A 17868-nucleotide genomic window follows, 5' to 3' on the forward strand; every position below is an offset into this window, starting at 1 on the left:
ATCAAGGTACATTATATGCTAATATGTACTTATTTTGATTAAATGAACGAGTTTTTCTTATTTTGGTTAAAAATTTGTGTAGAATATCAATGTATGCAGCTTTTTTGAGTGGTTTGATTCAGACTTCCATGGTAGAGCCAGAGACGTTATAACGGATTTGAATTATAGAAGAATATATTTGGAGGAAAAATTGAAACTTGTAGAGGAGAGACTTGGTATGGAGGTTGAAAAAAAGAACATGTTGAAGGTTCTGAACAAGAGGCTCTGCATAGTGTTGAAAATTTGTGGCATTCTTCTTGTCATATTAATTGCTATGTTCTTTGGGAGGTAAGAGAAAACAACAGCTAGTTGGCTCTATCTTAATTAGGTTCATGGTTGTTGTGATTTGTAGTTGTGAAATTAAATGTAGGTGGTTGTGCTGGTAGGTGTTAAAAATGGGGATGTGATGTTAAATGGTAGAAATGAAGAGAACAATGTCAACTATTATGTAATTGTACTATTAATGTTAAAAACTAATGCAACTAGTCGACCATCAGATTTTGTGCTTGAAACACAATTTGTAATATTCGATAGTCATTGGCATTTCATATTGTTCACAAGTTTTCAAAAGTACATACTATAAACATCAAAGAGAATACTCTCTTTCAAAAAGGTAATCTTTTAGAAGATAACCATCAGTACTGTCTAAAGTTGTAGCAACATAACAAAATACTTGCCCTTGCAAAAGTACTGCAATTAACATATTTCTTGCTAAAACAGATTAATGAGATCTAATCATCATCAAGATATACTGGATCATCAGGTGTGTTCTTGAAAGTGAACTTGTTCTTCAACCAAAGCCTGCTGCTCCTCCTTGGTTGCACATCTGCATCTCCATTGTCCTCCAAACTATCCTCCAAGCTTTCTTCCTCACTGTCTTCAATACCTCCAGCATTCACGGATAAAAGGTCATCCTCTTTCTCTTCATTATTCCCAGTGCCATCATTGTGCTCTGTTAGTGGTGGCTGAGATATTGCAGGGTGGTTAACAGGGGGTGTCCCTACACCAGGTGTTCCTCATGGCAGGTGGTTTCCAATGTTAAAACCAGGCGTTGGCATGAACAAATTACCTTTAGGAATTACCTGTTCTGAGCTAACAGCATCATGGCCATTTGTTGCCCATGTCCTTTGGTTGACTAGCCAAGATGGTCTTCCTCTTCTCTCTGTTTGAGATTTATACAACACCTTCTCTTTACTAACTTCTTTTGCTTTTCTTTGCCCTTTGTAGTTGTTTGGTCTTTCATAGTAGGTGTAGCTGAAACTGTACTCAGTAGTTCCCTTATAACAATGCCAGTTGATCTCTTCACTGGTAGTTTGCTTCTTGTTGCTTATTTTTTAGGGTTATCTGTTTGAGGCCTTTCTTCTTCTGTCATATTTTCTTGACCCTCAGATTCCGGCCTTGGAACATCCTTTGTTGGAAAAATTGGCCTCTTATGACCAGCCTCCTTGCAGATAGAGCAATGCACAATCCTCCCTTTATTGTATCTTTGCACCTTTGGCTGACCTTGTTGTTCAGCTGCATCTTGAGTTTTATTCCTACTCTGAGTACCATCCTCCCACTCCTCCCTTCTTCTCATCTTTTTTGGCCTTCCTCTGAGTTTCTTAGGCATATCTGGAGGAAGCATTTCAGATGTATTGTGTAACTCCCAAAAATCTTCTCCTCTAAGTGCTTCTATTGAATGACCATATGCCCTCAAGTATAGTTCCCTTGTAAAGTAATGTGACACATAAGACATGGGTTGCTGCCTCCTGTCATGTATAGCTGCAACAGCATGTGCACATGGAACACCTGTTAAGTCCCAAACCCTGCAAGCACATGTTCTTTCCTCCAAATCAACTGTCACAGACCTTGTTCCCTTTCTAACCATGAAACTTATGTGACCATCCATGTAGCTTGCCACTCCCTTGATACTCTAACTGCAAAGTCAAGCTTCCTCCTAATTACTGGACATATCTGATGTTGGCTAGCTTCCATCCTCTCTTTGTTCAGTCTCACCCTTCTCATTAGTTTAAAATGAATCTCGTGAAGCATGTTAAGCACTGGCATAAACCTTGCAAAATATAGTAAACTAATTAAAAAACCATATATTATAAATTGTTCATAAATAAAGACTAGTTAAGCACCATAAAATATAAATTTATAATGAATTACCTCTCATTAAGTATCCATGAATTAAATGACTCAGACATGTTGTTGTCAACATTGTCTGTCTTTGGAGTTGTTGAGATGTAAGCCTTTGTCCAACTTTTTGTGTCAAACTTAGCCAAGTGAGCATGAGTTTTCTTCGATAGCTTCTCAAGACCCTTCATTGCTTTCACATGAGTTGTAGGGTAGGTGGCTGTTGCTGCAATCCAAAATTGCCTCTTCAACAGTCCAGTACCAAACCTGCAATTACAGATTGATTAAGTAACTGCAAGAATTAAGAAACTGAAATATAATGTGAAAATTGCACATACATTACCTCTTTTTATAGTTTGCAAACAGGTGCCTTACACATAGCCTATGCTCAGCTTCTAGTAAAAATTCCCTCATAGCATTCTCCAAGCCCTAATCAAATACCACATTTAAAAAGTGTACCATATATATGAACCAAACAAACAAACATATAAAGATTTAGATGTCACCTTCTGTTGATCACTAATAATTGTATAGTCATTCCCATTTTCAAGATCAAGGTCATCTCTCAACAGGTCTAGGAACCATCTCCAGCTGTTGGTATTTTCAGATTCAACTATTGCATAGGCTACAGGGAACATTTGATTGTTCCCATCCCTACCAACTACACTTAGAAGTTGGCCTCCACACACAGTCTTCAAAAAACATCCATTAAACCCCAAAACTGGTCTACAACCACTTTTCCAACATTCTTTCAGTGCATAGTAACAAATGTAGAGCCTTTGGAAGGTTTTGGGAGAGTCATCAGTTAACCTATATGTTTTGATTCCAACCCTATTCCTTGGGTTGTTCTTCAGTAATTCATATCTAAAATCCTAAACTTTGCTATAATGTTCCTTCAAAGCATCTGCAACACCTTCCAAAACAGCCTTCATCACTCTTATAAGCTTGATCTTTGGCACTTCAACCTCTAAATCCTCTCTAACAGTCTCCATCATTTTTTTTACTTTCCACTGAGGATTTTTTCTGATCTTATCACCATATAGTTCTGTAAGGTATCTGACTGTGATAAGTTTGTTGTGGTAGGGTTTAGTGCATAGGTGGCTATCTACCAGTGTCTTAATTCAAACAACATGGCTATCTTGCAATCTGATGCACCATATGTAAAAAGGGCATCCCTTCTCACAAGCTACCTGTGCTCTGTCTTTATCATTTGCGATGAAGTGGAGAGCCCTTCGTTCTTTTATTCGTAGTCTTTCACAGCTTTTCGAAATTCTTCCATTGACTCGAATCTCATTCCAGCACTAAATTTCACATTCTCCAGCTTGTGCGGATTATACACCGGTAGCTTCTTCCTTTTATGATTACCAGGTGAAATTCCAACATACCCTTTCTTCACATTTTCATCTTCACTGGAAGATGGAAGTGATCTCAGCTTATTACTATCAAACTCATCTTCACTACATAGAAGGTGGTCATTATTGTCATCATTTCTCTCCATTGATCTGTTATTTTCTCTACTAACCTTCTTTGGAATTTCAGGCTCACCTTCCTCCCTCATGTCATCAGAATCCCAATCTTTACCAAAATCAAATTCTCCTTCTTTCTCATAGCCCTCTTCATCAAAATCTTCATCATCTCCATTGTCCTCACATTCTCCCACAAGTTCATATTCAGAATCCTCACTGTCCTCATCGTCGAAATCCCAATCATCTTCGTCTTCAACTCCCTCAACAATACATTTTTCACTCTCCTCAAATTCTTTTCTACCCCCTCATCGACAATTTCAGTATCCTCAATTATTGAGTTTCTACCATGGTCAACATATAACTCAATCTTCCCATAAGGTAAACACAGAGAAGTCAGAGCTCTAACACTAGCGTCATCATACAACAACCTTATACCATCTTTAAAATTATGACCATTACGTTTGAAGTAGTGAAAATCATTTTTCGAGTAGTTGGATGTAACTGCATAATCTTCCAAATCACGAGTACAAAATATGTCCGTATCAACATCATTAATTATGTCAATACGACCTCCAATATAACCACATTCACCATTAAACGCTTTAGGTGTAAATTTACCATGGTGGTGAAGATGAATCGGAACCCTAGATGTCATTCTGCTAAAAAAAATTAAAGCATACAATTACATAAGATAGGCAAGTAAGAAGTAAACCATCAAGAATACATATAAGAACATAATATGAAGACACATGAATACAAAACAAGATAGACATATGAAGACACTATACAAAGACTGGACGATTCAAAGAAACACACATATAATATGAATAATATATATTAGATCCATAACATATACCTTGTATTGACTGTGTAAGTAATCTTCAATTGATCCATAACATATACCCAGCTCCAATTGATCGAAGAAATTAGGGTTTCAGTTTACCCCCTTTCATACGCTCTCAATTCACTTTTTTCTATTTTGGACCTTTTGTTTTCATTTGATTTCTTTGTTTATGTGTCCATTATAATTTTTTTTTATTTTGTTTTTTATTTGCCATGTCACATGATACTTCACCACATAACGGAGCAAATGGATGAAAATTATCAAATCTGACCCGATTCAAAGTTGACTTAGACGGAGTGAATCTTTTAAATTAATTAATGTGTCGATTGAGACCGAAATTAAAAGAATGGTTCGAGTGATACTTTTGGATTTAATTGATGATCTAATTGATAATTAGCCCATACTTTTAAAAATTTCAACTAACGATAAAATGATATTTTTGATACAGATTTTCAAATGAGTGACTCATTTGAGTCCGTTTTATAATCAGTGACTCACTTGATACATTTGGACGCGGTAAGTGATCTACTTGATAATTAATCCATAATTAATATAATAATAAAAAGGTTACTATGACGAATGTTAATACAGGTTATTGAAAACAAAGGGCAAGAAGAAAGTATTCAAAGTAATAAATGAGGGACTAGAAAAGGGCTGAATGTTTAAATAAAAAACTTAAAAATAAGTTGACAACATTAAATAATAATACAAATAATACAGGCCAGCACCCACTGATTTGTTTAATAAAAAAACTAGTGAGATAAGAAAGTAATTAATATGAAAAAATGAAATATTGAGCAACCGGGCATTTGGTCTAGTGGTATGATTCTCGCTTCGGGTGCGAGAGGTCCTGAGTTCGATTCTCGGAATGCCCCCTTTTTTTTGTTTATTTTGTGCCGAGCTGCCGGATTGTTGTAGAAAAACTGATTGTAACTGCCAAAATAAAATGGTGTTTTGCAAATCTCTCTCTCTCTCTCTCTCAAACATACTCTCTCTCTCTCTCTCTCTCTCTCTCTCTCTCTCTCTCTCTCTCTCTCTCTCTCCCAAAACGCGAATCAAAACAACAACAGCAAGCGAATCCCAAAATCCAAAACATGAGTTAATACAAAGACCCGACCCGAACACCCCATAAGCGTCCCCAACACGTAACATCATTTCATTAAACCCCAGCAACTATAAAAGCACACTAATTTGATCAAATCCTTGACAAAATTGCAAAAAATGGCGGCAAAAAATATCGATGAAACAGCATCATCTCGCCCATGGCAGACTTATCACACTGTCTTCACCAATGCTAAAGCAGGTCTCTCTATTTTTTAATTATTTATTATTTAATTGTCATTAAAAACTATAGTTACAAAGTTATTATTGTATTTAATTTGATTTAGTGATTATATAATTTGTGTGTTTTTATTGAATTGGGGGTTTGATTTGGATGTGTGTGTAGGGATGGAAGGAGTGGACAAGGAAAAAGTGCAGAGAATAGTGTATGAGATGAGTAAGGGTTCTAAGTTTTTCGAAAACGAGGCTCGAAAAGAGGCTGATATGAAGGTTAAGATTGAAAATATGCGTTTGCAGTATTCGAAGCTTACTGCTTCCGATATTTCACATTATCAGAAGGTATATGTGGAATGTAGTTTATAATTTTCATTTTATACCATTTTTATATTGTTTATTGGTCGTTATTCTTTATATTCTTGGAATGCGTAGTTTGTTTACTAAAATTATGAGGTTGAAGTAGGAAATTAGTGTTGTGCAATGTACAGTCACGTTGGTAATAGACGAGACCTGTTAGGATTTCCAATTTGAATATTTGGGCGGGAGTGTTAAACGAATGTTCTTTAAGCGATCCTTTTTATGTTCCTAATTTATTTTACCAATTTACCATTTTGCCGTCTGAGAAGGTCAATGATTTGTGGTCATCGTATGCAAATTATTAGTTGAGTTATAAATGTATTTTTTATACAAAATGACTGGGTTGGAGGTTTAGGGGTTAAGCAGCCTTGTGATCCAACATTAGCGTGTTAAAACTGTATATTAATCTGTTTGCTTGAATGCAAAGCAAGTTGTGGGCAATTTTATATAGGTCTTTTCTTATTGGTAATCTGAACCGGTGTAACGAATATTCACGGTAAATTGCCATCATTATGCTTCTAGACATGTTTGAAAAGTTGAGTTTTTTCTTGTTAAGATATACAGAAAGGGTTGTGTCCAGATTACAGGATCCTCGCAATACTATTTTTCTTACTTGGTCACATTGACAGATATAGGAAGTTGAATTTCCATCCACTGATGAAAATGTACACTTTCTTATAGATTTGTTGACTGAGGACCTCACTTTCTGAAATAAACAAAAATGACCATAATAACTCTGCTACAATGATCTTAGAACCTGTTGATATGAAGTAAAATACTTGTATTTGATCTTAGGCTGCTTCTTCTGGGAGATGTTTTAGATTTTCAAAAAGGTGTTCTCTTGGTGCAGGTTGCTGATAAAAGAATTCTAGAATTAGAAACTACTCGGGATCTCTCAAGGATTTGGTTGCATATAGATATGGATGCATTCTATGCAGCAGTTGAAACATTAAGTGATCCATCACTAAAAGGCAAGCCAATGGCTGTTGGTGGCATGTCCATGATTTCCACCGCTAATTATGAGGTTTGGATTCCTATCTGTAAGTTCTGATGGTGCTAACTGAAATATTTTTGAGCTGTTTTGGCTTTACTTAATTTGTTTCATTTGATGAATGATGTGATATTTCCTCATAACTCACCTATGCGGTTCCGCTTCGTTTCTTTAATTTGTCAATAAAATGATTTTCTTTGTAGGCTAGGAAATTTGGTGTTCGTGCTGCAATGCCTGGTTTCATAGCACGTAAATTATGCCCTGAGTTAATATTTGTTCCTGTTGATTTTAAAAAATATACGCATTACAGTGATTTAACTAGAAAAGGTCAGTTGATACTTCGACGTAATATATCTGTGCACCTTTATTAGTTGGCATATACTGATGGAACTCATTTAAGTACTGGTGTATTTTTGTTCAAATCAGTATTTCAGAGGTATGACCAGAATTTCATGGCTGCCAGTCTAGATGAAGCCTACTTGGACATAACAGAAGTCTGCAGCAAGAGGAGCTTAACTGGTGGAGAAGTAAGTTGGAATACATGTTATACTAATGACTTTCTGCTCATACCATCATCTTTTTGAAGAATATAAAAGTTGTGTAGTTTTTTAAAAATATTTTAAGACCCTTACACGTTGACGTTGTTATGAAGGTTTCTGAGGAACTCAGGGAAGCTGTATATGTTGAGACTGGTCTAACATGTAGTGCTGGAGTGGCACCAAACCGTTTACTCGCTAAGGTTTATAGTTTATGCTAACCCTACAGCAATCCCATTAATCACGTTTTCACCAATCTACCATAAGATAGCAAATGATTCCTATTTTGTCTTTAAACATTGATTAGAGCTGTTCGGCATGTTCCATAAATAACATATATGTGATTCAGCATATGCTGGCTGATAATATTTCTATTCTCTCTCCGTTCTGGATAGTAACTTTTAAATTTTAATGTGATACATCTATGAAATTTGGAATCGAAGTTTGTTATAAAGTTAGTTGTTTTTGAATTATGTGAGTTCCAAACTTATAAATTTCCTCAAAATTTAGAGAATAATTATTGTTACTAACAAGGTCTTACTAGATGCCTCATTATATTAATTAGCAAGGGGATTGGGATTGCGAGGATCAATCTCTAGACCTAGTTTGCACTGGGAGTTAGTTATCTGACACTGCGCTTCTCCCTGATCCTATACTATTCTGCATATGTGAATAATAAGAGTATTGCAAATATAGTCCAAATAAAGTGAAGCGGGACTCCTTTGTGAAGAAAGGGGAGAATTTACGTGGAAAAAATAAAAGTTTATCTAGACAAGGCCATCTGTCTTTACATGTGTGCTGGAAGTACGTTACATTCTAGTGAATATCTACACTTTACTGGAAGAGGTATTAGTTGTATTCCTCGTTTATGTTATTTTTTCATTTTGCTGAGCTATGTTGTCTGTGCACCTTGCTTCTATCAGGTATGTTCAGATATTAACAAGCCAAATGGTCAGTTTATTTTGCCCAATGAGCGGATCGCTGTTGTGACCTTCATATCATCACTTCCTATAAGAAAGGTATCAACTTTGTGTTTATACAAAAACTGCCTTTTTTAATTCAAAAAGTATTGTTTGAATATCCTACTGTTTTTTAATATCTTTTTATTATCCCACCTGTTATAGTTTGTCCTGCTGTAATTTAACAACCACATTGTATGTACAACTTTTTCAGATTGGAGGTATAGGCAAGGTTACTGAAAATATATTAAAAGAAGTTTTTGGAATCACTACTTGTGAGGAGATGCTGCAAAAGAGTGGTCCTCTCTGTGCATTATTTTCCCATTCCTCAGCTGGTACATTTTTCTTGGTGTTCAATAATTACAATTAGAAAAATGTACCTCTACAGTTTCATTGTGTTATTTATTTCCTTTTTTTTCCCTTTTGAGCAGGAAAGTATAGGGAGATTAACGTGTATTAAAGGATAGTACCAAATAACCAGTAACACATATACACAATGCAAGTCTGTTCTTTACGTATGCATTTAAGCTCGTACTTAATGAATAGTACTGGATGAGCTCACTGGATGCAAAGCTTTATGCTATTCAACTCTTAACAGTTTACACACACATAATGACTTCTCTTAGCTTGTTCAGCCCATAATCTAACTACCAGCTATGCATAACATAGCATTATTAACCAGTTAGACCTTCTATGTAACTCAAGCATACGTGTTCCATTTCTTCTGCTTGAATAATCTGTTTTTAGCTTAAAGTCTGCTAAAGCAGTTAAAAACTAACTACAACTGATTGGAGGTTTTACATTACTACCTCTTCTACCTTACTGTGCGACCGCTTTAGTCCTGACATGTACATGTTCATATGTGTGTAGTTTTGTATAGTTATTTGTCTATCCTTTTGTTACAGATTTTTTCCTTTCCGTGGGACTGGGACTTGGTGGAACAGACACCCCTCAAGTTAAGTTCAGAAAAAGTATGAGCAATGAGAGAACTTTCTCAGCCACTAAAGACGAGGCATTGCTTTATAAAAAAATTGGTAAATTGCAATCTTGCCCCCCCCCCCAACAAACACAGACATCACACTGGAGAATGGTCATTTCAGTCTTAAGAGTAAACCACGCTTGCATGTATACTAGATAAATTATTATAGCAAAAATCAATAAAGCTCAAATTAAATTAGGACTCGGTAAAGAACTTTGCAAATTAGGCATATTTGTTGTCTTTCTGCACCCTAAAGAAATATCATATGCAGTCTTTTACTTAGGTGAAGTGTGCACATTTTTGTCAAAGGATCCAACTGTGTTGTGTTCGTGTGTATGGCATGGGTACACTGTACAGTGCCCGAAACAAGAGTCCAAGTAACAAAATTTTTGAGTGATGATTGCACTCAACTTATCATATGCAAAATTTTTGTATTATTATGTGCCTGTTTAAATGTATTTACGTAATATTGCTCTCTCTTGCTCCCTCCCTCCCCCCCCCCCCCCTTCCACCCCCAGCCCAATCCCCAACCCCAGTCTGTATCAGTTGAAGATGCAGTCATACTCAATATGCTTGTATGACTGAAACCCTGCTGTAGTTTATATTGGTTATTTTTCTATCGGTGTTATTTAGGTTTCTCTCAGATTTAGCTATGTCATTGCTGTTGTAGTTGAACTAGCTGAGATGCTTTCTGCCGACATGGAGAAAGAAGGTCTAAGTGGGCGTACATTGACACTTAAGCTAAAAACAGAGACTTTTGAGGTACAAGCTGTTCCATATCAGTAGCATTTCTAGCAATGCAGCCTCCCCTAATGCACAAATCTGGATGATGTGTCTAACTGTCATCCATTGCAAAATAGTCACAACTGTTAACATTTTCTGCAAATTTACATATATTCTCTCTTATTCCTGTCATTTTAAAGCTTTGGGGCGGGGATCGCCATATTGAAGAAAAAGTTGCTTTTGCAGTATGGGTAACTAGATAATATGTTGCTCTGCAATTTTCAGGTTAGGACTCGTGCTGTGACTTTGCAAAATTATGTATACTCAAGTGAGGATATATTGAAGCATGCTTCAAAGTTGCTAAAAGCTGAACTACCATTATCTATAAGGCTGATGGGTAGGTGCTCTATCTTTCCCTCGTAATTACAAATCGTGGTGCCATATATAAGCTTCTATAATTCACATAGTTCTTTAATTAAGGAGTCTAATCTTGGGAAGAAATGGGTCAAAACAAATTAAACAAAAAAGCTTTTAAAAAACAGTATCTTTATTGTGCTTTCAGGTTTGCGTATGTCCCACTTCAGAGAAGATCATGATGGTTTACTGGTTGATCCCACACAGAAAACTCTGTCCAGCTTTTTTGGTCCAGGAGAAGCTAGAAAAGTGGAAATAGATGACAGTGTTTCTTTTGGTTCAGATGTTGATGCAAGTCGTTTAGCAACCAATGAAGAGACTGTTCTTCCTTTGTACAACCATGAGCTATGTTGTGATCAGACGGATTATCCGTCCGATTCCGACCGAATATTGGATCATAGTAGCCGTACCTCAAGTAAGGTTTTTGTGGAAATGGAGGACAGTGACAGAGTTCCAAGCAATGTAAGCGAAGTAAAGGTAAGCAAAATGCAGATTATACCCAAAATTGATCAATTATTTTTTTTCAAACTTATAAGCATGAGTGGAACAGAGAGAAACATCTTACTATAATTCTGTATATAATCGGAGTTCTATTTTACTCTTCCAAACTATTTTTAATACTTTTCTTATTAGATTTATTCGCAGTTTCAAAATTTTATAAACCAGACTGCAAACAGCAGATTTATCTTGAGCAATATCCCAAACCGCAATCGCTCCTCATAGACCTTAAACTGCACAAATACACACAAATGTGGTATGGTACTATGGGCGGTTTATACCTTTCGTCAACTAAGTGAATAAAATTAGCACTACTATTTTACTATAATATAACAGCATACAATCTGATAAATTTTCAGAAAAAAATGAAAAAGTTTCAGCAGCAATAGAAAATACGAAAACCTATAGATATTTTCTAAATAATAGTAAAACAACCTGATAACCTTTTAGCAAGACGATAAAATGTAGCAGACAAGTAAAGTTTTAACATATGTATATGATGATATTAAAAATTAATATTTTCTTAAAGGTTTGGTGTGATGTAATGCTGTTTGAACCACAATAATGAAATTTTGAACCGTAAACAAGCACCTCACCACGCTGCTTTGGGAAAACTCCATCCGCAACCACACTGCAGAGTATACAGTGCAATGCTGACGGTTTGTGACCTTGTGCTATGTTGGCTCTACTTGAACATGTTGATGTACAGAAAATTAGAATCATATTCAATGATGTTTATCTGTGATTTTTTAATATTATTGTTATCCTTTTCACTTGCTTTTCTCCAACATCCTCAGATACCAAAAACTAGACTAAAATTATTCTCTCAAGTTGAAAGATTTCATATCAATCTCTTACATCAGCTTTTGAAACATGCCTTTTGTTTGTGCAGGTTAACTCCCTGAATACAATAAGGAATCATCCCAAGCCTTATTTATCAGATGAATCACAAGAGAAGAAAAATCCATTTAGATTGGTGGATGAAAGCAGCATAGATCTACGGAGTCAGAGGGATATATTCCCTGATGTTGCAGGGTCTTCATCGAATCATAAAGAATTTTCTTTGTGGGTAGATGATTACAAGTGTTCAATTTGTGGGGCCGAAATACCTCCTAATTTTGTTGAGGAAAGACAAGATCATTCTGATTTCCATCTCGCTGAGAGGCTGCAGGAGGAAGAATCTAACAATTACAATGGGAATCTTACACTGAAGAAGAGGTACCACTTGTTTCTTGCCTTTCATAAATGGACAACCATGAAATGTACACTGTTTTTTTCGTTAGGGAAGACTGACTCCAAATATTTAACCCTCAAATGGGTAGTGAGCTCTGCAACATTGTTTTTTATATCAATGTGCATTCCTCTTTATTTTTGAACATAATAATAAAAGAAACCCTAGGCATGCATAATATTCTGTTGGACTTGTTAAGTGTCTTGGACTCTTGGATCACTAGGCTTAACTTTGAAGTGCGGTTTAACATTAATAGATTAACCATAGTACTTTTGAGGTCTTGAATTTGAGAACTACAGGAATTGATCTCTATACAATTCTCATGCAAATTATAATCTCGGCTAGTTTACAGTGAGCATTTGAAATGGTTTGACGGATTATAACATGGATCTACTGTTTCCTTTACAAATATATACGTTGCACGTTTATAGTAGATGCACTCCAAAGTCCAATCTCCATAAGGAGAAAAAGCCACATGATCAAGTGCTTTGCTGTTGATCCGTGAAACTTTTGAACCTATTGTCCTTTGAGAAGTTTATAAAGCCTTTATCACTTAGTTTTCGACTTTTCGGAAATATATTAGCTGATGAATTAGTAGTTCTTCTTGTTTCTTTAGTACCTTTAGTGGTTCCTATACCTGTCATGTTCCTTGGATTATTTACAAGTGGTATTCAAGCTTCTGATTTTTGCAACTTTAGCCGCGGCTTATATAGGGAAATCCATGGAGGGCCATCATTGTCTAGTTTTTGAAAGATTCCTTTTTAGTTTATCCCAAAGCAATCTATGCGCGGCATAAAAAAATAGAATCTACTCTTGACTGGATCACAAGTGGCATTAAAGTGATCATAATTAAGTTACTCGAGTTGTGCACTAATGGCCCTTTTAGTTCAACACTGCTGATGTTATAAATTATTGCAGAGGGTGTAAAGAATCGTGTGTTATTTCAGGTTTGTCGAGAAAGAACAAATTGCAAGTCAAGGCAAAGGTAAGAAGAAGCAAAAGCTGTCACCCGCGCTTGGTAAACATCTTCCAATAGATGTGTTTTTCAGCAAGAGAACTTAGGTTCTCTAGCGAATTCATCTTATTAAATTTGTATATAGTCAGTTAATTTATTTATTCCCAGTGATCTATTTTCCCCCTTTTCCTAAATACCAACCATCTTTATTCCATGTCAATTTATAAACTCACCTGACCCCTCCCTGTACATTTGTAACCGTGTTGTATGACGCAAATTATAACAGTGTTCAAATTAAAACTTAATAGAAACTTGTGTAGATTCTGTCGATATGATTACATTGTGTTAACCTTCTATTTAGATCCTTGTTTTCTAGTTTTGTGCTGGGTCTGTGTTTTGCGCATCAAATGGGGTACTTGGTTTTTATTAACTGATGAGTATCAGTCCTGTGCACAAATTGGTGAAACTTTTAAATGGATTGTAACATCACAAGTGTGTCGATGCTAAATTAGCTGCTGTTGTATGTTCATAACTAAGGGCACTTGGAAGGAATTAGTGAAGATTATTACAAAATGTATAGCTTCCTTTGTATTAGAATGTTGATTTAATAAAATCGAAGAACAGTTCCAGAATCCTACTTGTGTATCTCGCATGTGCAAACTTCTGTACTCTTTATTTCATTGTAACTCGTTCCTAAGTAGTGCTATAGAACTTCCAGAGCTCCTGAGATCTGAGACGGCAAACCGGAGTCTAGTTTAGTTCAACTCTAGCAGCTCTATTGCTCCTTTGTTCACGGTTGGTTAGGTTCTTTTTTACTTTCTCTATTTAGCTTACAATGTGTTCAAAACCTTAAGTCATTAGGAGAAGTTGATAAATATATCATATATTATTGAAGGCCGGTAGTATTCAGATAGATAAACTACTTCTATGTAGTATGTAGTAATGCAACAGAAAATACAGAAGCTGCAACAGCTGAAGTTTCTCAGATTGCTTAGACTTTTGGTACAACACAAAAGAAATCGTCTTCTACAGAACACGAGATAAGAACACTAATAAAGAGGTTTATGAAGAGAATAATGCTAGTTCAGCTGATATGGCGAAGAAAATAAAGACTGCATTGTGTAAGAACGGTGGCTTGTGGTCGTCGTTGTTTCCTCCTGGTACTGTAAATCTGGTTGCATATGTCATTGTCGCAGTATAAGCAGTCACAACAATGGCTGATGATGTTAAGTACTTCACCCATTGTTGTGTTTCTTCTTCGAGCAGCTCTTATGTGTATTAGAGAATACAGTGCTTTGCGTATTGTAATCTTCAATCAAGGCTTCTTTTTGCAATTTCGCAGAAACTTCTGAACTTGGTAGCCTGAATAGACATCAAATCTGTCACAACGAAACAATATTCACTTAGTACTATTTACAACAACCTGAAAAACCAGATTCATAACATGAACTGTGAGCAACTTCAAAATACTCAAACTTACTCACAGGTTCAGATCTTGACTTTAAATGAAGCTGCTCTTAGACTACACAATCTTGTTTTCTTCGCCGTATCAGATGAACTAGAATTATTCACTTCATTAACCTTTCGATTAACGCTCTTATCTACACTTCATCCGCGTTTTGCAGAAGAGGATTTTCTTCATGCTTTACGCAAAAACATTTTTCAAAACGCGACATAATAGTGGAGCGGATTATCTGCAACTACGTGCGTAATCCGCCCCACTATTTGTTCTACACAGCGGAGAGAATTGTGTGTTCCCTCAGCTGTGTAGAGGGGTGTCTAAATTGTATGAGATGCACGCGTTTAAATTAATGTTTTTCTTCTTGGAAGAAGCAGCCTTGAAGTTTCCATTGGCCTGCTACTGCTAGTGCTGCATTATTAAAAGCACGCCACCATCTAACAGTTTTTGACTACTTTGTCATTGGATTCTCTCAAGACCATGTTACAAATTATAAATAATCATTTTGTGCAAGGATTTTCTTAGCAGAACTTAGTTATTTTGAGTCTTAAAATATAATATAAGAAATATGGGAAAAAAAACTAATTCAACAGGATCATAGTGATTTCTTAAATCACTAAGAGCAAGTTCAATAATCTTTTAATAGTTTTTTTATAAATATTATAAAATATTACCTTTTAGTGATTTAAGACATGATTTTAAATTTGAATTCCAACAATGGTCCTTGTCTTGATTCCTTATTATTATAATAATAATAAATTTGAATGAGATATGAAAGGAAGAGAAAGAAAAAAACTAAAAAGTAGAGAGAAAAATTAAATTTTTATTGATAAAAATGAAATAAGAGATGACTTGTACTTTCTTTAAGATAAGACATGAGGGAGGTGTCTTAGTGATAGTGATATAAGGAACTACTAAGACACCGTTGAAGTGCAATTTTTTTGTCATATTTCCTATATTTAGAGTTAAGAGCATGTTTAAGGGAGCTGTTGGACTTACTCTAAGTTCTACTGAGATCTTTTTTCAATTCCCTATATTTAACTAAACTCTCTGCTCTTCTAACTTTCATTTTATAATACATATATATGAAAGAAAAACAATTTTCTTTTCTTTTTTCTTTCTTCACTTTTTGTAATAATAATACTTTTTAATAATAAAATATTATATAAGAAATAAACACCGGGAATGTTGTTGAAAGTGAGAATTTAAGTATCTCCAATAGACTCCTAACTCATTCTTCAAAATAATATTAAAAAAGTAACTCTTAACAAGTTAGTATATTAATCAATGTGGCAAACTTCAACAATATTTTTAATATTAGCTTTTTATTCAATTTGTATTAATAAATCAATTTTCACCATGACCAAAACTTGTACAATGATTGGGGTACGTCACAAATTTTAATATAAAAAAAATATACGTTGAGAGTTACCTGGAGAGAGAGAGGAAGATTTTAGAGTTTAAAGAGCTTCTCGGAGTTTTTTTTAGCTTCTTTTGAGTTGTGCTCTTTATTTTTTAACTAAGTAGGATGTTTAAAGAGTATATCGGAAATGTTCTTGTTGGATATGGAATAAAATTACAGGCTAATGTGTAAGAGAAGTAAGATGTAGAAAGCTGGAGATAATTATTTTATTGATAACTAAGGCCTTACTTATACTGCATAGCAGCAACATTATTGCAGCAAATTGTGCTAACAGTTACAATGAAATATGGTAATAACTTGATGCCTACTAATTAGCATAAAGAGATATTCATGTTCCTTAATTATATCAGGAAGAAATCAGCTCCTGATTATCAGATTCAAGAGTCATTTTAGCTAACACTCCTCCTTGGCTCTGGAGCTGCAAACGCCAAGCTTGTGTCTCAATAACTCATATCTATTCTTTGGAAGTGCTTTTGTTAGGATGTCAGCTCTTTGAACTTCTGAACTGCAATGAATTAGTTTCACTTCACCTTCCTTCTGGACTTCTCTAAGAAAATAAAACTTGATCTTGAAATGCTTGGTTTTATCATGAAACACTGGTTTGTCGGCAATTGCAATTGCAGCTTGGTTGTCCACAAATATTGGTGTGCCTTCTTGTTGTTCCATGTGCAGATCCATCATAATCTTTCTCAACCATAAGGCTTGATTTACTGCAGCAGTAGCGACTACGAATTCTGCCTCAGCCGTGGATTGAGCAGTTATTTCTTGTTTTTTTGAACTCCAAGAGAACATTCCCGAACTAAAGCTAAAACAATAACCTGTGGTGCTTTTCATATCATCTTCACATCCACCCAAATCGCTATCAGCATAACCATGGAGTTTAAAATTCTCAACTTTACTGAACTTTACTCCATAATCAGTTGTACCTTTAACATATCGCAAAATTCTTTTTCCTGCTTGAAAATGAATTTGACTAGCACAATGCATATACCTTGAAAGTATACTTACCGCATTCATGATATCCGGCCTAGTTGTGGTTAGATACATCAAGCATCCAATTAAACTTCTGTAGAGTTCTTCATCAACTTTAGGAGCACCATCTTTTTCGCAAAACTTCTCTTTGTTATTCATTGGGGTTGAAGTAACCTTGCACTCCTCCATGTGAAACTTCATGAGAATTTCTTTGGCATATTTCTTCTGACAAATGAATATCTCATTATTATTTTGCTGCACCTCCATGCCAAGAAAGAAAGTCATTTGTCCAAGATCAGTCATCTCGAACACATTTTTCATTTCATCTTTAAACTTCTCAATCTGGTTCAAGCTGCTACATGTTACAAGTAAATCATCAACGTATAATGACACAATGAGAATTTCACCATCAGCCTTTTTGACATAAAGTGTGGCTTCACTTAGACTTTTTGTAAAGCCTAAGTTTAACATATGAGTATCAATCCTGCTGTCCCAGGTCCCTGGCGCTTGTCTACAGCCATACAAAGCTTTTATTAGTCGGTATACATTATCCTCTTGTCCTTGACAAACAAAACCTTCAGGCTGTTCGACAAAGATTTCCTCCTCCAGAAAACCATTCAAAAATG

The 17868-nt window shown here is 35.4% G+C and overlaps 1 protein-coding gene, 1 long non-coding RNA gene and 1 other non-coding gene across 5 annotated transcripts; 2 read left to right on the top strand and 1 right to left on the bottom strand.

Moving 5' to 3' along the window:
- Positions 1-5270: 5270 nt before the first annotated feature.
- On the top strand, positions 5271-5342 carry TRNAP-CGG (transfer RNA proline (anticodon CGG)). The gene has a single exon. It is a non-coding gene; the product is annotated as a tRNA-Pro (tRNA).
- Positions 5343-5456: 114 nt separating this feature from the next.
- On the top strand, positions 5457-13720 carry LOC141684122 (DNA polymerase kappa). Of its 2 annotated transcripts, XM_074488961.1 has the most exons (14): positions 5457-5770; positions 5915-6087; positions 6953-7126; positions 7297-7420; positions 7520-7620; positions 7746-7832; positions 8553-8648; positions 8803-8923; positions 9494-9622; positions 10238-10329; positions 10576-10687; positions 10853-11181; positions 12095-12420; positions 13381-13720. In XM_074488961.1, exons 1-14 carry the CDS (start codon positions 5689-5691, stop codon positions 13493-13495), a joined length of 2061 nt encoding a protein of 686 aa, XP_074345062.1. In that variant the 5' UTR covers positions 5457-5688; the 3' UTR covers positions 13496-13720. The 2 variants fall into 2 exon arrangements, with proteins under 2 accessions (XP_074345062.1, XP_074345063.1); XM_074488962.1 differs by lacking the exons at positions 5457-5770; positions 5915-6087 and having other exon boundaries at positions 7004-7142.
- A 535-nt stretch (positions 13721-14255) lies between these two features.
- LOC141684123 (uncharacterized) lies at positions 14256-15319 on the bottom strand. Of its 2 annotated transcripts, none has more exons than XR_012560545.1 (2): positions 14873-15319; positions 14256-14767 (listed from the first exon to the last, which is right to left on the bottom strand). It is a non-coding gene; the product is annotated as an uncharacterized LOC141684123 (long non-coding RNA). The 2 variants fall into 2 exon arrangements; XR_012560546.1 differs by having other exon boundaries at positions 14869-15319.
- Between the last annotated feature and the right edge of the window lie 2549 nt (positions 15320-17868).

This window comes from Apium graveolens, chromosome 9 (assembly GCF_009905375.1).
Source record: "Apium graveolens cultivar Ventura chromosome 9, ASM990537v1, whole genome shotgun sequence".
Taxonomy (NCBI): Eukaryota; Viridiplantae; Streptophyta; class Magnoliopsida; order Apiales; family Apiaceae; genus Apium; species Apium graveolens.

What these genes read in the sequence shown, in the direction of transcription:
- LOC141684122 (XM_074488961.1), top strand. Translation starts at nt 5,689, where the DNA reads ATGGCGGCAAAAAATATCGATGAAACAGCATCATCTCGCCCATGGCAG. An exon ending in GGAGCTTAACTGGTGGAGAA is followed by an intron (nt 7,621 to 7,745) that starts GTAAGTTGGAAT and finishes GTTGTTATGAAG; the next exon opens with GTTTCTGAGGAACTCAGGGA. An exon ending in GCAATGTAAGCGAAGTAAAG is followed by an intron (nt 11,182 to 12,094) that starts GTAAGCAAAATG and finishes TTGTTTGTGCAG; the next exon opens with GTTAACTCCCTGAATACAAT.